Source organism: Falco naumanni, chromosome 3 (genome assembly GCF_017639655.2).
Source record: "Falco naumanni isolate bFalNau1 chromosome 3, bFalNau1.pat, whole genome shotgun sequence".
In the NCBI taxonomy this organism is placed as follows: Eukaryota; Metazoa; Chordata; class Aves; order Falconiformes; family Falconidae; genus Falco; species Falco naumanni.
In genome coordinates this window covers 89,896,865-89,911,869 of record NC_054056.1, presented here as the reverse complement: position 1 = coordinate 89,911,869, position 15,005 = coordinate 89,896,865, and the positions used below count along the sequence as shown (strand labels likewise).

Below are 15,005 nucleotides of genomic sequence, written 5' to 3'. Positions count from 1 at the left end.
CTTCAGTTTGAATTTTTGTCCAAATGTTGCTTGATGCCATTCATTATAAACCCAAATTATGAGGCAGGTCATTCATAGTTTTCTATAAGAAATTCTAAAAAATTAAGAAACTGAATAGATCAATGTTTAATAAACATATGAAAAGTTTTACATGTCTGTTCTATGCACAGAACATATGTTCAAGCCATTCAGAATAAAGGATACCTTTAACTTCAGAGTTAAAAATTTGGTTGTCTCCACAAGCCAGGAGCGCCCATGTATGAAACAGGCCCATTTTGTTTGTGATAGTGGATAAGGAATGTGAATGTGTTGGTTTCTTCCTTGATTACTCAGCTGCAAAGTGGGGACTTCACATTTCTACCTCACAGGCATGCTGAGATGTGATGATATATGCACTATATCATATATGGTATATATGATCACTTTGAAGTATGCACTACTATTAAAATCCTAGGTCTGATCCTATTATTTCCTCCAGCTATTTATTTGTAAATATATGTCAACTTCTCCAATTGTTTTCTGCTGTGTGAGGCAGTTTAGGTAGCTGGGTGTCTTGACTTTTATTCTCTGTGACCTTTTAAAGAATAACAGTGAAATTAAAACAAATGAAAACCCCTGCTCACAAAAGCATTCAATCTCTCTCTCTGTGTTACATGGTAGCCCTGGACAAAAATGTGACAGTTAATAACCGAAAGAAGATATTTCATTGGTACTTTCCCAAAATATTTGTGTTCTGTGGATTTCTGAAAAGATTTCATCTTCCACAAGTGGCTGTCTTCCCATCCTAAGATGAATAAGAATTGCTGGGTTTTTCCCCACTATTGACAAGTTCATATGTACTGACACTATTCTGTTGCACAGTGGATTGATTTACTCTTATGGTACTGCAACAGGTGCTGGAGCATTTGCCATTGTTATAATGCTAGCAAAGTAATTTACCAAGATCCTGTGTTCAAAACATTCCAGAACATCTGCTTTTTGTGTTTAGTTTCCTGCACATTAGTTTCAGAACATTTTTAGCTTCAGAAATATTTTTCAATTATTTTTTTTTCCTCCGTGGGAGTTATTTCAAAAGCAAAGGGGGCTGTTGGAGTTCTTTGTCTTATCTCTGGTTACTAAAGGTCATGAAATTTAATTCAGTACTCGAAAATCCCCAGGCAACAAGTCATTGTCCACTAGGCATGGAACAAGAGGAATCGGGGAACTTTACCTTATGGCACAAATAAGTAGGCAAGAAATGACTGGACTATCTTAGTATCGATGCATACATATGCTGCAGAGAAAGGAATATTTCCCAGGATGTGTAGCGATCTCCGCTGAGGGGAAGGACATACAGTTCCACCTTGGTTCCAAAGCTGGCAAGAAGTATGACTAAGTATGACCCCAGCAGACAAACAAAATGTGCCACCCAGGGATCAGTGAACATTTTCAGTTCTCTGTGTCTGAGTCCTGGTACTCTCCAACCCATGACCACAGTCCCACTGGGCCCTGAGAGGAAGGCTGAAAATACTACAAGCTACATCTGGCTAGGAGAAGGGCCATAGCCCTCTGGGTGATTAACTGAAGCTCTGGAACATGAGATTTTGTTGTAATCTTTATCTTAATATGTAACTGCAAGTGTAATAGGAAAGCCGAGGGCAATCCTGTTGTCCCCAAGGCCCTTGAAGGATGGTGACTGAGGCAACTTACACAGCTGCAGATCCTATGGTTTCGAACAATTTTATAAGTACTAACTGCAATCTGAATGGGAAACGTATTGAAAATACCGAAAATTTTAAAATATTGGAAATATTAAAATGTTGAAGAAGGTTTGCCACTTGTTGAAAACTGCTGCTCCATAGGAACTCAGGTTTTGCATAGTAAGGGGATGAAGTCAGCCAGAGCAATGCTCTTTAAGGATGTGGAACTCAGGTCTGGTTTTCTCACAGCATTTGCAGTTTTCTTTTCCATTTTCAGTTAAGTCCCATCCTTCCATGCATACTCGCCACAGCCATGACCTGACCCTGTAAGGAGGTTGCCTGCTTTCAGGCAGCTAACCACAACAAACCTAACTGAGGATGCTTGCACTAGGTTCATCTCAGAGCAGGCTTTCTTTTGGTTTCTGACTTTTCTGCTTTATCTCTGTTGAAACTGCCTGCAGACTGCCCTCCTAACATGTGCAATGCTCTTGCAGGCCAATCTGCCCCTGCTGCAGCGGGAGCTGCTGCACTGTGCAAGGCTAGCCAAGCAGAACCCAGCCCAGTACCTCGCCCAGCACGAACAGCTGCTTCTGGATGCCAGCACCACCTCACCTGTTGACTCCTCAGAGCTGCTTCTCGATGTGAACGAAAACGGGAAGAGGCGAACTCCAGACAGGTGAGCACCACCGCGCCTTTCACGCCCTGCTCAGAAATGTCCCATGGATGGAATGTGCTGAGCTCCAGTAGCAAGGGGGGAGCGCGCGCGCAGGTGCCTGGGGGGAACTTGCAGGGTGTTCCTGGTTGCAGGTCCTACCTTCATTACAGCTATGCAACAGCCGGATTGCTTGGTAGATGTGTGTATGGAATCATAGAATGGTATTGGTTGGAGGGGACCTTTACAACTGTATCTAGTCCAACCTCCCTGCAATGAGCAGGGACATCTTCAACTCAATCAGGTTGCTCAGAGCCCCATCTAACCTGACCTCAAATGTTTCCAGGGATGGGGCATCTACCACCCCTCTGGGTGCCAGTGTTTTACCACCCTACCCTCACTGTAAAAATTTTCTTCCTTAAATCTACCCTCTTTCACTTTAAAACCATTACCCCTTGTCCTGTCACAACGGGTCCTGCTTACGCATGTGTACGTATATGTACATATATACAGCTAAATATACATGTACAGATGTATTTCTGTGTATGTAAATACAGTATATGCACAGACCGATGCAGGCGGCAAAATCGCCTGAGGAGACGTTGTGGTCATATCGACGTAGAAGTCATACTGGCTAGCCAGTACCCTACTAGTTTGTGTAGTACGAGATGAGCAGCAGATCAGTCCAGCTCCACATGCAAGTCCTTTGCTTTGGACTAAGAAAAGGGGAAAGTGGCTAGGCACTCACACTGGGAACTACGAGGCAAACTCCAGACTGCAGTCAGGGCTTTGACTCCTGCTGTACCATGTTTCTATATCCATTTATCCAATATGCATAAAGATATTTCTTCCAAACAGGAGAAATGTTCACTGAAATCTGTTTTGTTGTTGAGCTGAGAACGAGTCTGTGCAGAAACAGGATGAACAAGTGTGTGTGCGCAGTACTGTAGCTTTAGGGATATGGAACAGGTTTTCTTGTTTGAATAAAGTTCTTTGTTTAGTGTTACAAGAAAATTATTCTTGTGGCTATTTATTTTTAGCTGTCTTCCCATGATAGCTATAGAAATTCAGCTAGCATGTACGTTTTACCTTTGGGAGGCCCAAATGCTGGATTTTTCTTAGTTTTGTTTGCCATGCTTTTTATAATGTGGAAAACTTTTATAACGCTGTTCTGCCAGATGCCACTACTTGCATACCTAAAACATGGCAAGTGTCCCTAGTTATCTTTTAGATGAAAAAGGTGAAGATTTTCAAAGTCAAGAAGGCTTGCAAGTTTATACAGGTGACAGTTATGTGTAGGGACAGGCCAAGACAGCACAAAAACAAAGAGAAAATGAAGTCTGAAAGCTCATAGTAAAACTCAGAAGCTTCATATATCCAGAAGTGAAAATTAATGTAACGTAGCCATTAGATAGATGAAAATGTGAAAGTATTTGAAATTAGCTGGCTTTAGGTTGTGTTTTAGGGAAATCACAATGGACCAGCAATAAAATAAAGATACCGACAGAGAAGCGCTTTTCTGTGTACCCTCTTTTCACCATTTTCCCATGACAACTAGACCAAACTGAAACAGCCATCAGTGTTAACATAAAAGCTAACTGCATGCAAGAAAGGTGATTAATTTTCAGACGTTTTCCATGCAGTGTCTAACTCCATGCAAAGAGAGAACATTTCCAAAGCCAAAATTTAGCTCCCTGGGGCAGTTCTGCTGCAAATCCTCAGTCTTTGCAGAGTAGTGTGCTAAAACATCTATTAAAAAGGCCTCTTAAAATCTAGTGCATCTTGTTCAGCATGTTGTAGTCCAGTGTCAGTAGCAGACACAGTGTTTTTCCTGCAAGTGGATAGACACACATTAAATTATCTCATAACCTTGTGAGGTCATGCTTGAGAAAGAATACTGAGGAAAAGAGGGATGTGCCTTCCTAGCTTAGTTTTTTTTTTTCCAGTTAGTAGCAGTATTACTTGCTTCTTGCATAAGACCATAAAGGAGAAATGGACAATACAATATTTCCCTTATTTTTCTTCCTTAGCATTCTGAAATGATTCGCCTACCCTTTGAGATCCAGTTTGACAGTGTTGCATTTCAGTTATTTTGTAATAAGTACGGTCTCACCTATGGTACCTTTGCACCTGGTTGCATGAGAGGGGATGGGTGGTGCAGGTATTAGTAATGAAAAGACCCTGTATTAGTCTTATAGCAAAAAGGACATAGGAGTAGCCCATAAGGGGACCATCAGATCAGAATAATATTGGACTTTAAATTCAGCCTTCATCTTTTAATTAAAACTGAGGGCCAGGCCTAGAGAGATTTAAGTCTGGTTTATGAATTTTGTTCGCAGTGTTTCTTTTTAGTTAAAACAGATAGATGCTTTTGAAACTCAGAAGACTCTGTTTGCTAGCAAGTACCTTTGGTTTCACAGCTGAAGTCTCTCTTAGGTTCCATCCAGTTTGGGGAGCTTTCCGTTCCTGTCCAGGTAGTAATACAGCTTTTGGGGTGAAGGGCAGACAGTTTTAACTTCCAGTGTTGTGGGTAAGACCCTGTGTTCGAATTCCCAGGGTCCAGGGAGGGACTGTAATGGTGGGGTGTCCCACTGGCCCGCATTCTCTGAGCTATCAACTGGCAGCTTGAAATCGCTGCTTGAAATTACGTTCCGTGATGTTTCCAAAAAAACCCCATCCTTTCTTTTTTGACCCTGAGATTCTTCACTGTCATGAAAGACCTGGAAAAAGACGACTGCCCAGCTCACCTATTGGAATGGTGCCTTGAGCTTAAAAAATAAGGGTTTTTTTGCAGTATCAGCCTGTTAGTCACACCTACTTCTCCATTGACTATGATTAAAACTGTACAGAAAAACATAAACTGATATGGTAGATTTGGCTGAACCAAGTTAAGTGGAGTTCTCATGCACTCCAGAACATTTGTACTACAGATTTAGTAAAAAGAACAAAATCCTGTTTGAAAGATTCTTAAATTTACTGAATGGGAGTTTACATACCTTTTAATTTGGGTAATGTGAGTAAATCAACCACAAAAAACTGTCCTCAGAGTCAGAGCATGCCTAGACCGAGTGAGTATTGAAACCAAATACTTGTCTGACTTTACACTCATTGCACTATTAATTATTTTAATTGTTTACAGAGGAGCAGGAGGAAACATCTGGAAACAGAGAAACCTTTTGTTTAGGTATCTAAGTAGTTTTCAAATATGTTAATAAAAATACAGTGGAAGATATGAGACATCCTTTAAGAGGAGGGTTTGCTGTGACTATTGCTAGAATATGGAAAAAAATTACTACAAGGCAACATCTTTCCAGGGGAATTAAATGCACTTGGAATAATTTTGATTGGAGATACGTCTCCCACTAAAGTAAATTGTGGAAAACTTTGCACTTCCCAAGGGATAGGGTATGTATCTATCGACATTGTATGTAACGTGCATGTTATATATATATATATATATATATATATATATATATATATATATATATATATATATATATATGTATCTATCTCATGTATATGTGTGTATGTATATATGTTACATACACATAGATATTAGAAAAAACACATGTGCACGCGCGCGCACACACACACACACATTTTTCCATATTTACATTTTTCTTTTGAGCATGGATAACTGCATACCATTGATTCCAATAGAGGGAAAATACAGTGAGGGATTAGCAAAGGAAGTGGAACGTCTGTGTTGTACATAACCACATCCACCTCATGATTTTTTTTAAAACAAAATCCATATACAGTACTTTTTTTCTGCTTATAATTTCAGAACCTTTTTTGCATATGCATTTTCCAATTCTGGTTATTTATCTGCATATCCAAGTCTACTGTATGTGAGGTTTTATGGAGCAATCTGACAGCAGAGCTTCATGTTTTACTGAATGTTTTCTTGGTGCATATGGTCTGACACGGATGAGCAGCCACGGTGAGATTTTGGAGTCTATTAAACTAGCTCATTAAAAAGATCAATCTGTTTCTGTAATAACACTGGGAACCATCAGTCACTGCAAGAGAGAAAAACTGACACCTGAGGAGACAACACATTTTGGTAATTTGTTCATGACATGTCATGAACAAAGTGTTCACTATATTTTGTTTACAACTTTTGGAGTTTACATTCTACTGTAGTAAAGCAAAGGAACTTGGACCAATGTGAGTTTTTATTTTGGTGAATGAATGCTTGGTTAAAAATAACATGATTTTAAATACGTTAACCACAAAAGACTTTTTGCTAATTAGTTATCCTTTGAGCTTGCTGGGAAGGGCTGTATGGCACATGAGCTTGTCATATAGTGACTCCACGTTTATGACAGCTGCCTGGAAAGTGGATATAGGAGAGCCACAAAATCTGTTAGAACAGCTCTATTTTTGAGTGAGAAGAAAACAAAAGTGGCCATAATTGTTTGGTGACTTTAGAAAGTGCTGCTGCGCTTGCTGTACCCTTAGCACTCCTGACAAGGAATTGATGTTAAAGGTACCTGGGCACAGAGGCTGACTTTGATAATTCTTTTAGGTAAATTTTCTTATTTGAATAAGCTCCTCCACATCTTAATAAGATACAGGTTGCTCAGACCTCTTATAGCTATGTTCCTTGTAAGCCATGTGTAATTATTGTCTTAATATGAACTGTTAGTAAGGCAATATAAATCTTTTCTGTTACACAGTATCATAAAGAAGTGTTCTATTCCAGCAATGCATTATCACTTGTTTGGTCATCAAGACTTTATTGGTGGAAGTCCAATTTAAATCAAAGCATCTTGACAAACAGCAGATGACCAGCATTGCCTGCTTCTTGCAAGCTGACTTCAGTGTTCTTTGAAATTGTTGTAATAGTCTTGATAAGGTGAAAATTTTCCAGCCAAGGTAGTTTTGCATGGTCAGATTTCCTACCAGGAAATTATCCCTAAATTGCAATAACATAAAACTGAAATGAAAATTTGCAAAATCAGGTGGATCGGGTAAAAATCAGATGAAAACTGTGGTGGTTTGGGATTTGGAACTAGTATTCACATGGGTCTGGCAGTCACTGTGAAACAGGAGTGCTTCCTTCCTCAGGCACCGGGGGACGTGCTGCTGTCCCAAGGAGGGTGAGACCTGGAAGAATGAGTAGGACTGAGATCAGAAGCAGAATAGTAGCTTGAGTTCAGGACATGTGAATTATGGAACTCTGCAGCACTTTTTTTTTAATTACTATATTCAGATGTAGTAAATTTGCCAGTGATTCCTGTTCTGATGAGGCTTTGGAAGTTGTTACCTTTTAATGTACTTTAAATGGTCAAAACCACAAAATGAGTTTATGCAGTCTTATTCTGGTATTCTGCTAAGTTGTTTATTTGGTCAGTGCAAAAAACACAACAACAAATTGTAGAATTAAGGTATTAGTATCCAGAAAACACCTGACAGCTGTTACCCAATGTAACAACAAAAATAGGGATTTAATTTCAGTAAATATGTTTTCAGTAGTAATGTTAATTTCTGTGTTAGTTGAACTCAGGGTTCTAGAAGAAAATGGATATTCTGGTGTATTGTTCAATCTAATGCAGTGCATTCTAGTTAAGGTAATTTAAGTACAAAGCATTCCTAAGAAACCACAGAAGTACCTGTACAGTAAGGTGCAAATATGTACATTTGTATGGAAATATATGATTTTAGCATCTAATTATAGTGCAGAAAAGGAAAACTAAATTCCTACTTGTCACAGTTTCCTAATTTGCTTTTCCTACACTGAGTGATGGGAAAGTCAATGAAGTTGTTAAATTATTTATAGTTTCTGATTTTGCGCCCTCCCCATCTTAGGTAGAGGTCATTCTAACCGTAACACTAAAGAATTTGGCAAATGTGTAGCTTGGCTTGTGCATGCAGGAAAGTCCAGTTTTTGTTTTCATAGTATTTTTACAACTGAAAGACATGGACATTGAGTATGAGCAGATACGTGCAAAGAAAACACACACCAACAACTAAATATTATCTTGGAGAGCTGTCAAAAAACCATCACTACCCATTGGGATTTATTGCAAGCAGATCCACTGTGCCAAAAGTGGTTGAAAATATATGATGGTCCTTCAGTTCCTCTGATTAGAAGTTCTCACAGCCATTTTGCATTTGCTTTGGAAGAAGGTACATAATCCACTTCAACAATGTCTTACATGTCTGCCCAAAATTAGAGTAGCTGCCCTGCTGTATTGGTGAGTCTCCCCTCTTTGCCAAGTTAAGGTATAATAAAATATATATACCTGCAGCTTCTCTGGCATTAGCGATTGTGGTGAGGTCCCTGGAAAATCTCTTTACCTCTTCTGAAAACAGTGCAACCCATCTTTTAATTTCCTGCTGGTAATTGCCAGATCTTACTTTGATCCTCTATCCCAGTGGATATTGGCAAAGATTTGGTTTCATCCTTCCTCTCATTGACGTTAAAAGAGAACCTATTGAGGGGCAACAGTTAATACATTGACTGTTTTTCCACAGGCAGTCCCTTGAGGTTGGTTGGCTGGTTTGTGGGGGAGGGTGTGCTGAAGGGCAGTTCGTTCTAACAGCAGGCAAACAAGAAAATTAGATCAAATTTACCTTCTCTGTCAAAGTGACAAAAAATTGTGTTATTACTAGGAAGATTATTCCATCTGTAAATCACAGAGGAGAAAGTTCTCCTTAAAAAAGGCTCGAATATATCAGCTGTTTAATAAAGGTTTTTGGAGGGAGGGACGCAACCTCAACACTTTGTGTTATTTATATCTAGTAAGCTTTCTGTTCAAAGCTAGTACTTTATAGGTTTTGTTTGTTCCAGTGGTAAAAAAAAACACCTCATACTTCAGTGAAACGGAACTTTTCTGTTGTGAACCCATTGCAGTAATTCCAGCCTTTCTTTTTTTTATTTTAATGGAAAATCAGTTCAGCGTGAGTTCCAGGTTCTCAGGCAGAGGTGCACAGTAGAGACTTCTTCGGAAATAGCTGATTCTGAATTGGATTAAGAAGTATCTATAACATAAGAAACTGCCCTTCTCCCTGACAACTCTTCAAAGTTGCCTGAGCATAAAACCCCTGTTTAAGGGTAATGGAGCGGGAAATCCTGAACGTTATTGAGGACTTGAATCTAACCACATCTTCCTGCAAAATTAATGACAGTCACAGCACCTTTGACTGGAATAGCCCAGATGGTACAAAAATCTCTGAAGGAAGCATTTCTCATCATCTGGAGTCGTTCTTGCCCAGAGTCTCAGTGTGACACTGATCTTGGTGGGAGCTCATCCTGGCATTACATATAGCTGAGCTTCAGCACACTGACATGCACTACCTTAAGACTGTATGCTGTCCTCTTGAAAAAAAACCACAATTTCTTTAACTGCAGACTTCCCCTAATCATGCTGTGCTATAGCGCTACTGAACAATAGGAATTTCTCAGCCTCTAGCTTTATGCATCCATTGATTGTTTCAGCTGTGCAATTACATGTGTATCCATCCTGCCAGCTGGTAATTTCAGCAAAGGCTGCTCGCTCTCCAGCCCCAACTCTTTAAGCTGCTCCATAAGCTGCTCCATCGGAAGGCTCACCCTGCTAGTGTTTCTCAAGTTACAGGGATAGTTAGACAAGGTGAACGTGTCCTTTGTATATTTTGAATAAGCAGGGTTGTGAAATGTTCTACCAACACCACACACTTTGAGCAAAGTGAAAGAACAAGCTTTAGTTCCTCAAGCTGCACAAGTAGGTGGGGGATGCATGTTCCTGAGCAACTCTGCTCACTACGTAAATTAAAGTTCCTTTGCTTTGTTTTTCAGAACCAAAGAAAATGGCTTTGACAGAGAGCCTTTGCACTCAGAGCATCCAAGCAAGCGGCCCTGCACTATTAGCCCAGGCCAGCGGTACAGTCCAAATAATGGCTTATCTTATCAGCCCAATGGTCTGCCTCATCCCACCCCACCTCCACCTCAACATTATCGTTTGGATGATATGGCCATTGCCCACCACTACAGGGACTCATACAGACACCCCAATCACAGGGACCTCAGGGACAGAAACAGACCTATGGGTAAGGCATGTTGATTTTCTGCATTGTTTTTTTAGGTTTCTCTTCCTTGTAATTATATTCTGTATCATGGACTGGTTTTTTTTGCTGATTCAATATACCTGCCATTTAGATGTTGTTTGTCCATCTAGCTGCTTCTAATGGCCTTATTTCAGATTTATATTTGTAAAAGTTGATTGAATTTTGTCTTTGCTGCACTCTAAAGCAAGAGAGTCAGAAGGAGGAGGAACCTGTGCTTTCACAGCTGCATAGATGACATGGACACTCAGGTGTCTCTCAGGCAAGGATAAGTAGTGTCTTTTGGTTTTCTTCTAATACCACATTTGTGATGATAACATCAGTGTAGCTTGACTTCAGCTTAGACTAGAAGAAAGTTACTAGCCTTTGGAGAGGTGCTTTGTGTGTGACATCTCAAGAGTGCAGTGCAGCATGGGGATGTCTGCAGAGGATGTGAACAGCAGAAGCACCAACCACACCCCGTGCAGCACATTTTGGTTTAATGGGATGTCTGATGCTCTTGGATTTGCCTGGCTTTCTTCACATCTGCACTTACTATTCTTCCTTGTTTTAAAAAAATCTTCAATAAAAGAGAAACATTTACAAATATTCAGCATCTGTATAGAGGAGGCTAAACAAAGAACAAGTGTCGGTTCCTCTTGAGTGTGGATAATAAATACTGGCTTGGTTGTATCATGTTGTCAGCTGCTCTGATATATGTGCTACATTTTAACCACATGTTGTTTAAACATCTGTGAAGGGATGAACCCTTAATGATGCTCTGTTGACATGGTAGTAATTACTGCATTTAGTGAAATAACATTGAGTTTAGACTAATATTTTTTCAACTCTCTGAAGTACAGCTAGTATTCAATACACTTAGTTACCAAATAATTGTCTTGCTGACTTCTTCAAGTAGCACAAATGAAAAATTACATATTTATATATATATATATATAAAAAATTTATAAATAATTGTATATAGTCAGAAAGGGTTATGTCCATTTTTGAAAGGTCACCTTGCAACCTACAGAACTTGCAAAATTGAAGACACTAAATTGAGTAAGCCAGTAGCATCTTGTGTGGGGAAAAGTGGTAAAGAGAACTTAGAGCAAAGGTTTTAGGCATTCATTTATTTTTGTGGTGGTACTAGACCAGGTAATGTATGATATATTTGTCTGATAGGTTCTTCCCTCCACCCCACCCCCCAGAGAACTCCCAACACTGTAAATATGGTTTGCTCCTTTTTGGCAGGGTTGCATGGCACACGTCAAGAAGAAATGATTGATCACAGGCTAACAGACAGAGAATGGGCAGAAGAGTGGAAACACCTTGACCATGTAAGGGCTAATGTACTCTTATGTATCATTGTCTGAAAGGAGCCCTTCTAAGACAGGAATTTAATTTTTTTTTTCTTTTAAAAGAAATCTAAGTCCCAGGACAAGTTTTGAAGAGGGCTTGATGTTCCCACTAGGTAACTCATACCAGGCCTTACTGTTAAGTGCCTCCTGCAGTATCCTCATTATTACGGGCTGCCAAAAGGGGAGTAGACTGTACTCTATAAACCATGGATCTGGGGCACACTGGATTTATTCTTTGAATTTATTAGCTGTTACAACATTTGTAGGTATCAGTTCTGGACCAGATTTGGCCTCTGTACTGCCATGTGAAAACTTGTGGTGGAACTACAGGTCTCTTCAGTCTTGTTCTCCTTGTCTTCACCTTTTCCTCCAGAAATCCATATCTGTACAATTTAGGATCACCAGTTAAACAGGAAGGGATTGTCATTCTTAAAACAAGACCATAATTTTTCAGCTGTATTTGAAATAACAGGAAGAGACTCCTTCATTATTAAAACCCAGGCACTCGGCACATTGATGTTTTCTTTATTTTTCTGTCAGGTTATGAATAAAATGTTGTTTTTTGTTTCCTGTTCCATCCACCGCTATGCATAGCTGTTAAACTGTATAATGGACATGGTGGAAAAAACTAGGCGATCTCTCACTGTACTACGGCGATGTCAAGAAGCAGACCGTGAGGAGCTTAATTACTGGATACGGCGGTACAGTGATGCAGAAGATTTAAAAAAAGGTGGTAACAGCAGCAGTAGTCATTCCAGACAGCAGAGCCCAGTGAATCCGGATCCAGTTACATTAGGTACAGTATTCTCATTTAAAAATTATTTACTGATCCTCTTCAGCTCAGCTAAGTGCTAGATGAATTTTGTATTTGTCATTTTGATTCTTCTTCTGTGATAGCAATGAAATATTGCTCTCTGCTGACTACTGAATTAATGAGAACAGTTATGCCTTAATAATCATGTTTACATGTGGAATGGCTTGGGGTTTTGGGTGATGCTTGGTAATTGGCTTTCCATCCAGCAGTGTCTGAGGGTGGTGGGGTGGGAGGACAGACTGTTATGTAGGCATGGCGGAGGAGTGAGATGTGCACTGACTCTCCGTCCCTTCTGTCTCCCTCCCTTGCCTGCATGATTAAAGAAATCTGTAGGTGCTTCTGGATTATCAGTGCAAAACCAAGGGCTTTCACCTTCTTGAATCAAATGACACCTTGGAATTTGTCTTTCTGAGGAAATGAAGTGAGATATAAAGATATGGGCACTTCTTAGCTGTGCTTGCTTTCCATATAAGAAAGAAACAACATCTGGGATGCCCACAGCCATGCACACATGATTCTTCTAGGTCTGTGTCTACTGCTGTGGCTCACACAGGTGTGTCTGAGCTAGTTCAGGCACTGCTCACCGCTCAGAGCTTGGCTCGAGCTGCAAAACCCACTTACAAGGAGCAGACCAAACAGTTGGACTTTCACCTCCTGCAGACCTTCACAGTCACGCTCATGTGATACCTCCAGCTACCTTGACTGCTTTATAAAAACAAGCTTGTATTTTGTGGGCTTTCTGTAATTACTAAAATGTTGGCCTGCTTCTGCCCCATCCCCTCACTTTTATGGCAGTTGTGGTAAAGAAACACATCTTGGTGATGCCTTTTATTGTTCTCTGCTCTTTTGAAGAGAACGGCAGACTATGATTGCTTGTTTAATATTTATCTTTTAAAAAGTAAATTGTCTATATTGAATGCCATCTACTCAAAATCGTCGTAATCTGATCATTAGTAGAACTGCGCATGTGTGTTATTTTGGAACTATATTTTGTTTAAAGCTGTATTTTCCTTTTGCCCTTAAGAGTAACTTATTAAAATCTAAAACATTTATTTGCAAATAGAAAATCAAAGCTAATGCTCTCTCTGTCTTCCTTTTGGTAAATTTCTAGAGTTATTACTATAACATTTATTGCATCTTGATAACAAACAAACTTTTTTTTGTATGTGTGTCAAATGATTTGAGCCAATAGCTCTATAAATTAGCTTCAGTCAGTAAAAGGAGGGGTTATGGAAATGCTGTTCCCAACTTCAGTAAGAAGTCTAGTCCCTAGAGGAGCCCTTCTCGGAAAAAAAAGAATTCAGGTAACGGCTTGTACGAATAGTGTTAAATGTAATGTCAAGAAAGACTCATAAACGCAGCATCTGAAAGGTCAATCACATTTGCAGCTTAGGAAAGAACATTTGTGAGGAAGCCCCTAGATCAAAAGCAGTGGCACCCTTCTCTAGTAAAGCTATGATGCAAAATGAGCCAGGCCATGGTGCTTGTAAGTTTAGTTAATAAGTAAAAAAAAAATGAAAGGAAACTGAGTTTTTATAATTTCCTCAAAGAAACTGGAGCTCGAGACATTAATCAAAACTGTATAGATAGTAGTACAATCCAAGAAAAATAGTCATAACCACAACATAAACAAAAGATAAAATAAGTTGAAACACACAATTAGATCCCTGTATTACATATTTGTTTGATCTTCACGATCTTGATATTGAGAGATGGGCCTGTGCATGCCTCACAATGTTCAACAAGGCCAAGTGCAAGGTCCTGGGCACTCCCAAGCACAAATACAGGCTGGGTTGAAAATGGATTGAGAGCAGCCCTGAGGAGAAGGACTTGGGGGTGTTGGTGGATGAGAAGCTCAACAGGACCTGGCAATGTCTTGGCTTGCAGCCCAGAAAGCCAACCATATCCTGGGCTGCATCAAAAGAAACATGACCAGCAGGTTGAGGGAGGTGATTCTCCCCCTCTCGTGAGACCCCACCTGGAGTACTATGTTCAGCTCTGGCGTCCCCCGCATAAGAAGGACATGGACTTACTGGAGTAAGTCCAGAGGAGGGCCACGAAGGTGATCAAAAGCCTGGAGCCCCTCTCCTGTGAGAACAGGCTGGGAGAGCTGGGGTTGCTCAGCCCTGAGGAGGCTCCGGGGAGACCTTATAGCGGCCTTCCAGTACCTAAAGGGGGCCTACGGGAAAGCTGGAGAGGGACATTTTATGAGGACATGTAGTGATAGGACAAGAGATAATGGCTTTGAACTGAAAGAGGGTGGATTTAGATTAGATATTAGGAAGAAATTCTGAACTGTGAGGGCGGTGAGCCCCTGGCAGGGGTTGCCCAGAGCAGCTGTGGATGCCCCATCCCTGGCAGTGCTCCAGGCCAGGCTGGATGGGGCTTTGAGCAGCCTGGTCTGGTGGAAGGTGTCCCTGCCCGTGGCAGGCAGGTTGGGACTAGATGATCTTTAAGGCTCCTTCCAA

General features: G+C 40.3%; 1 protein-coding gene across 6 annotated transcripts in view; it reads left to right on the top strand.

Annotated features, from left to right (window-relative positions):
* RUNX1T1 (RUNX1 partner transcriptional co-repressor 1) overlaps positions 1-15,005 on the top strand; it is a 116,411-nt gene that overhangs the window by 75,541 nt on the left and 25,865 nt on the right. For all 6 annotated transcript variants that reach the window (XR_005826877.1, XM_040586824.1, XM_040586822.1 and 3 more), the window contains 4 exons: positions 2,174-2,355; positions 10,118-10,368; positions 11,617-11,702; positions 12,318-12,519. Coding sequence is in view for 5 of the 6 variants with exons in the window: in XM_040586824.1 (XP_040442758.1) it covers positions 2,174-2,355; positions 10,118-10,368; positions 11,617-11,702; positions 12,318-12,519 (721 nt within the window). In the remaining variant the exon portion in view is untranslated. The remainder of the gene's footprint in view (positions 1-2,173; positions 2,356-10,117; positions 10,369-11,616; positions 11,703-12,317; positions 12,520-15,005) is intronic.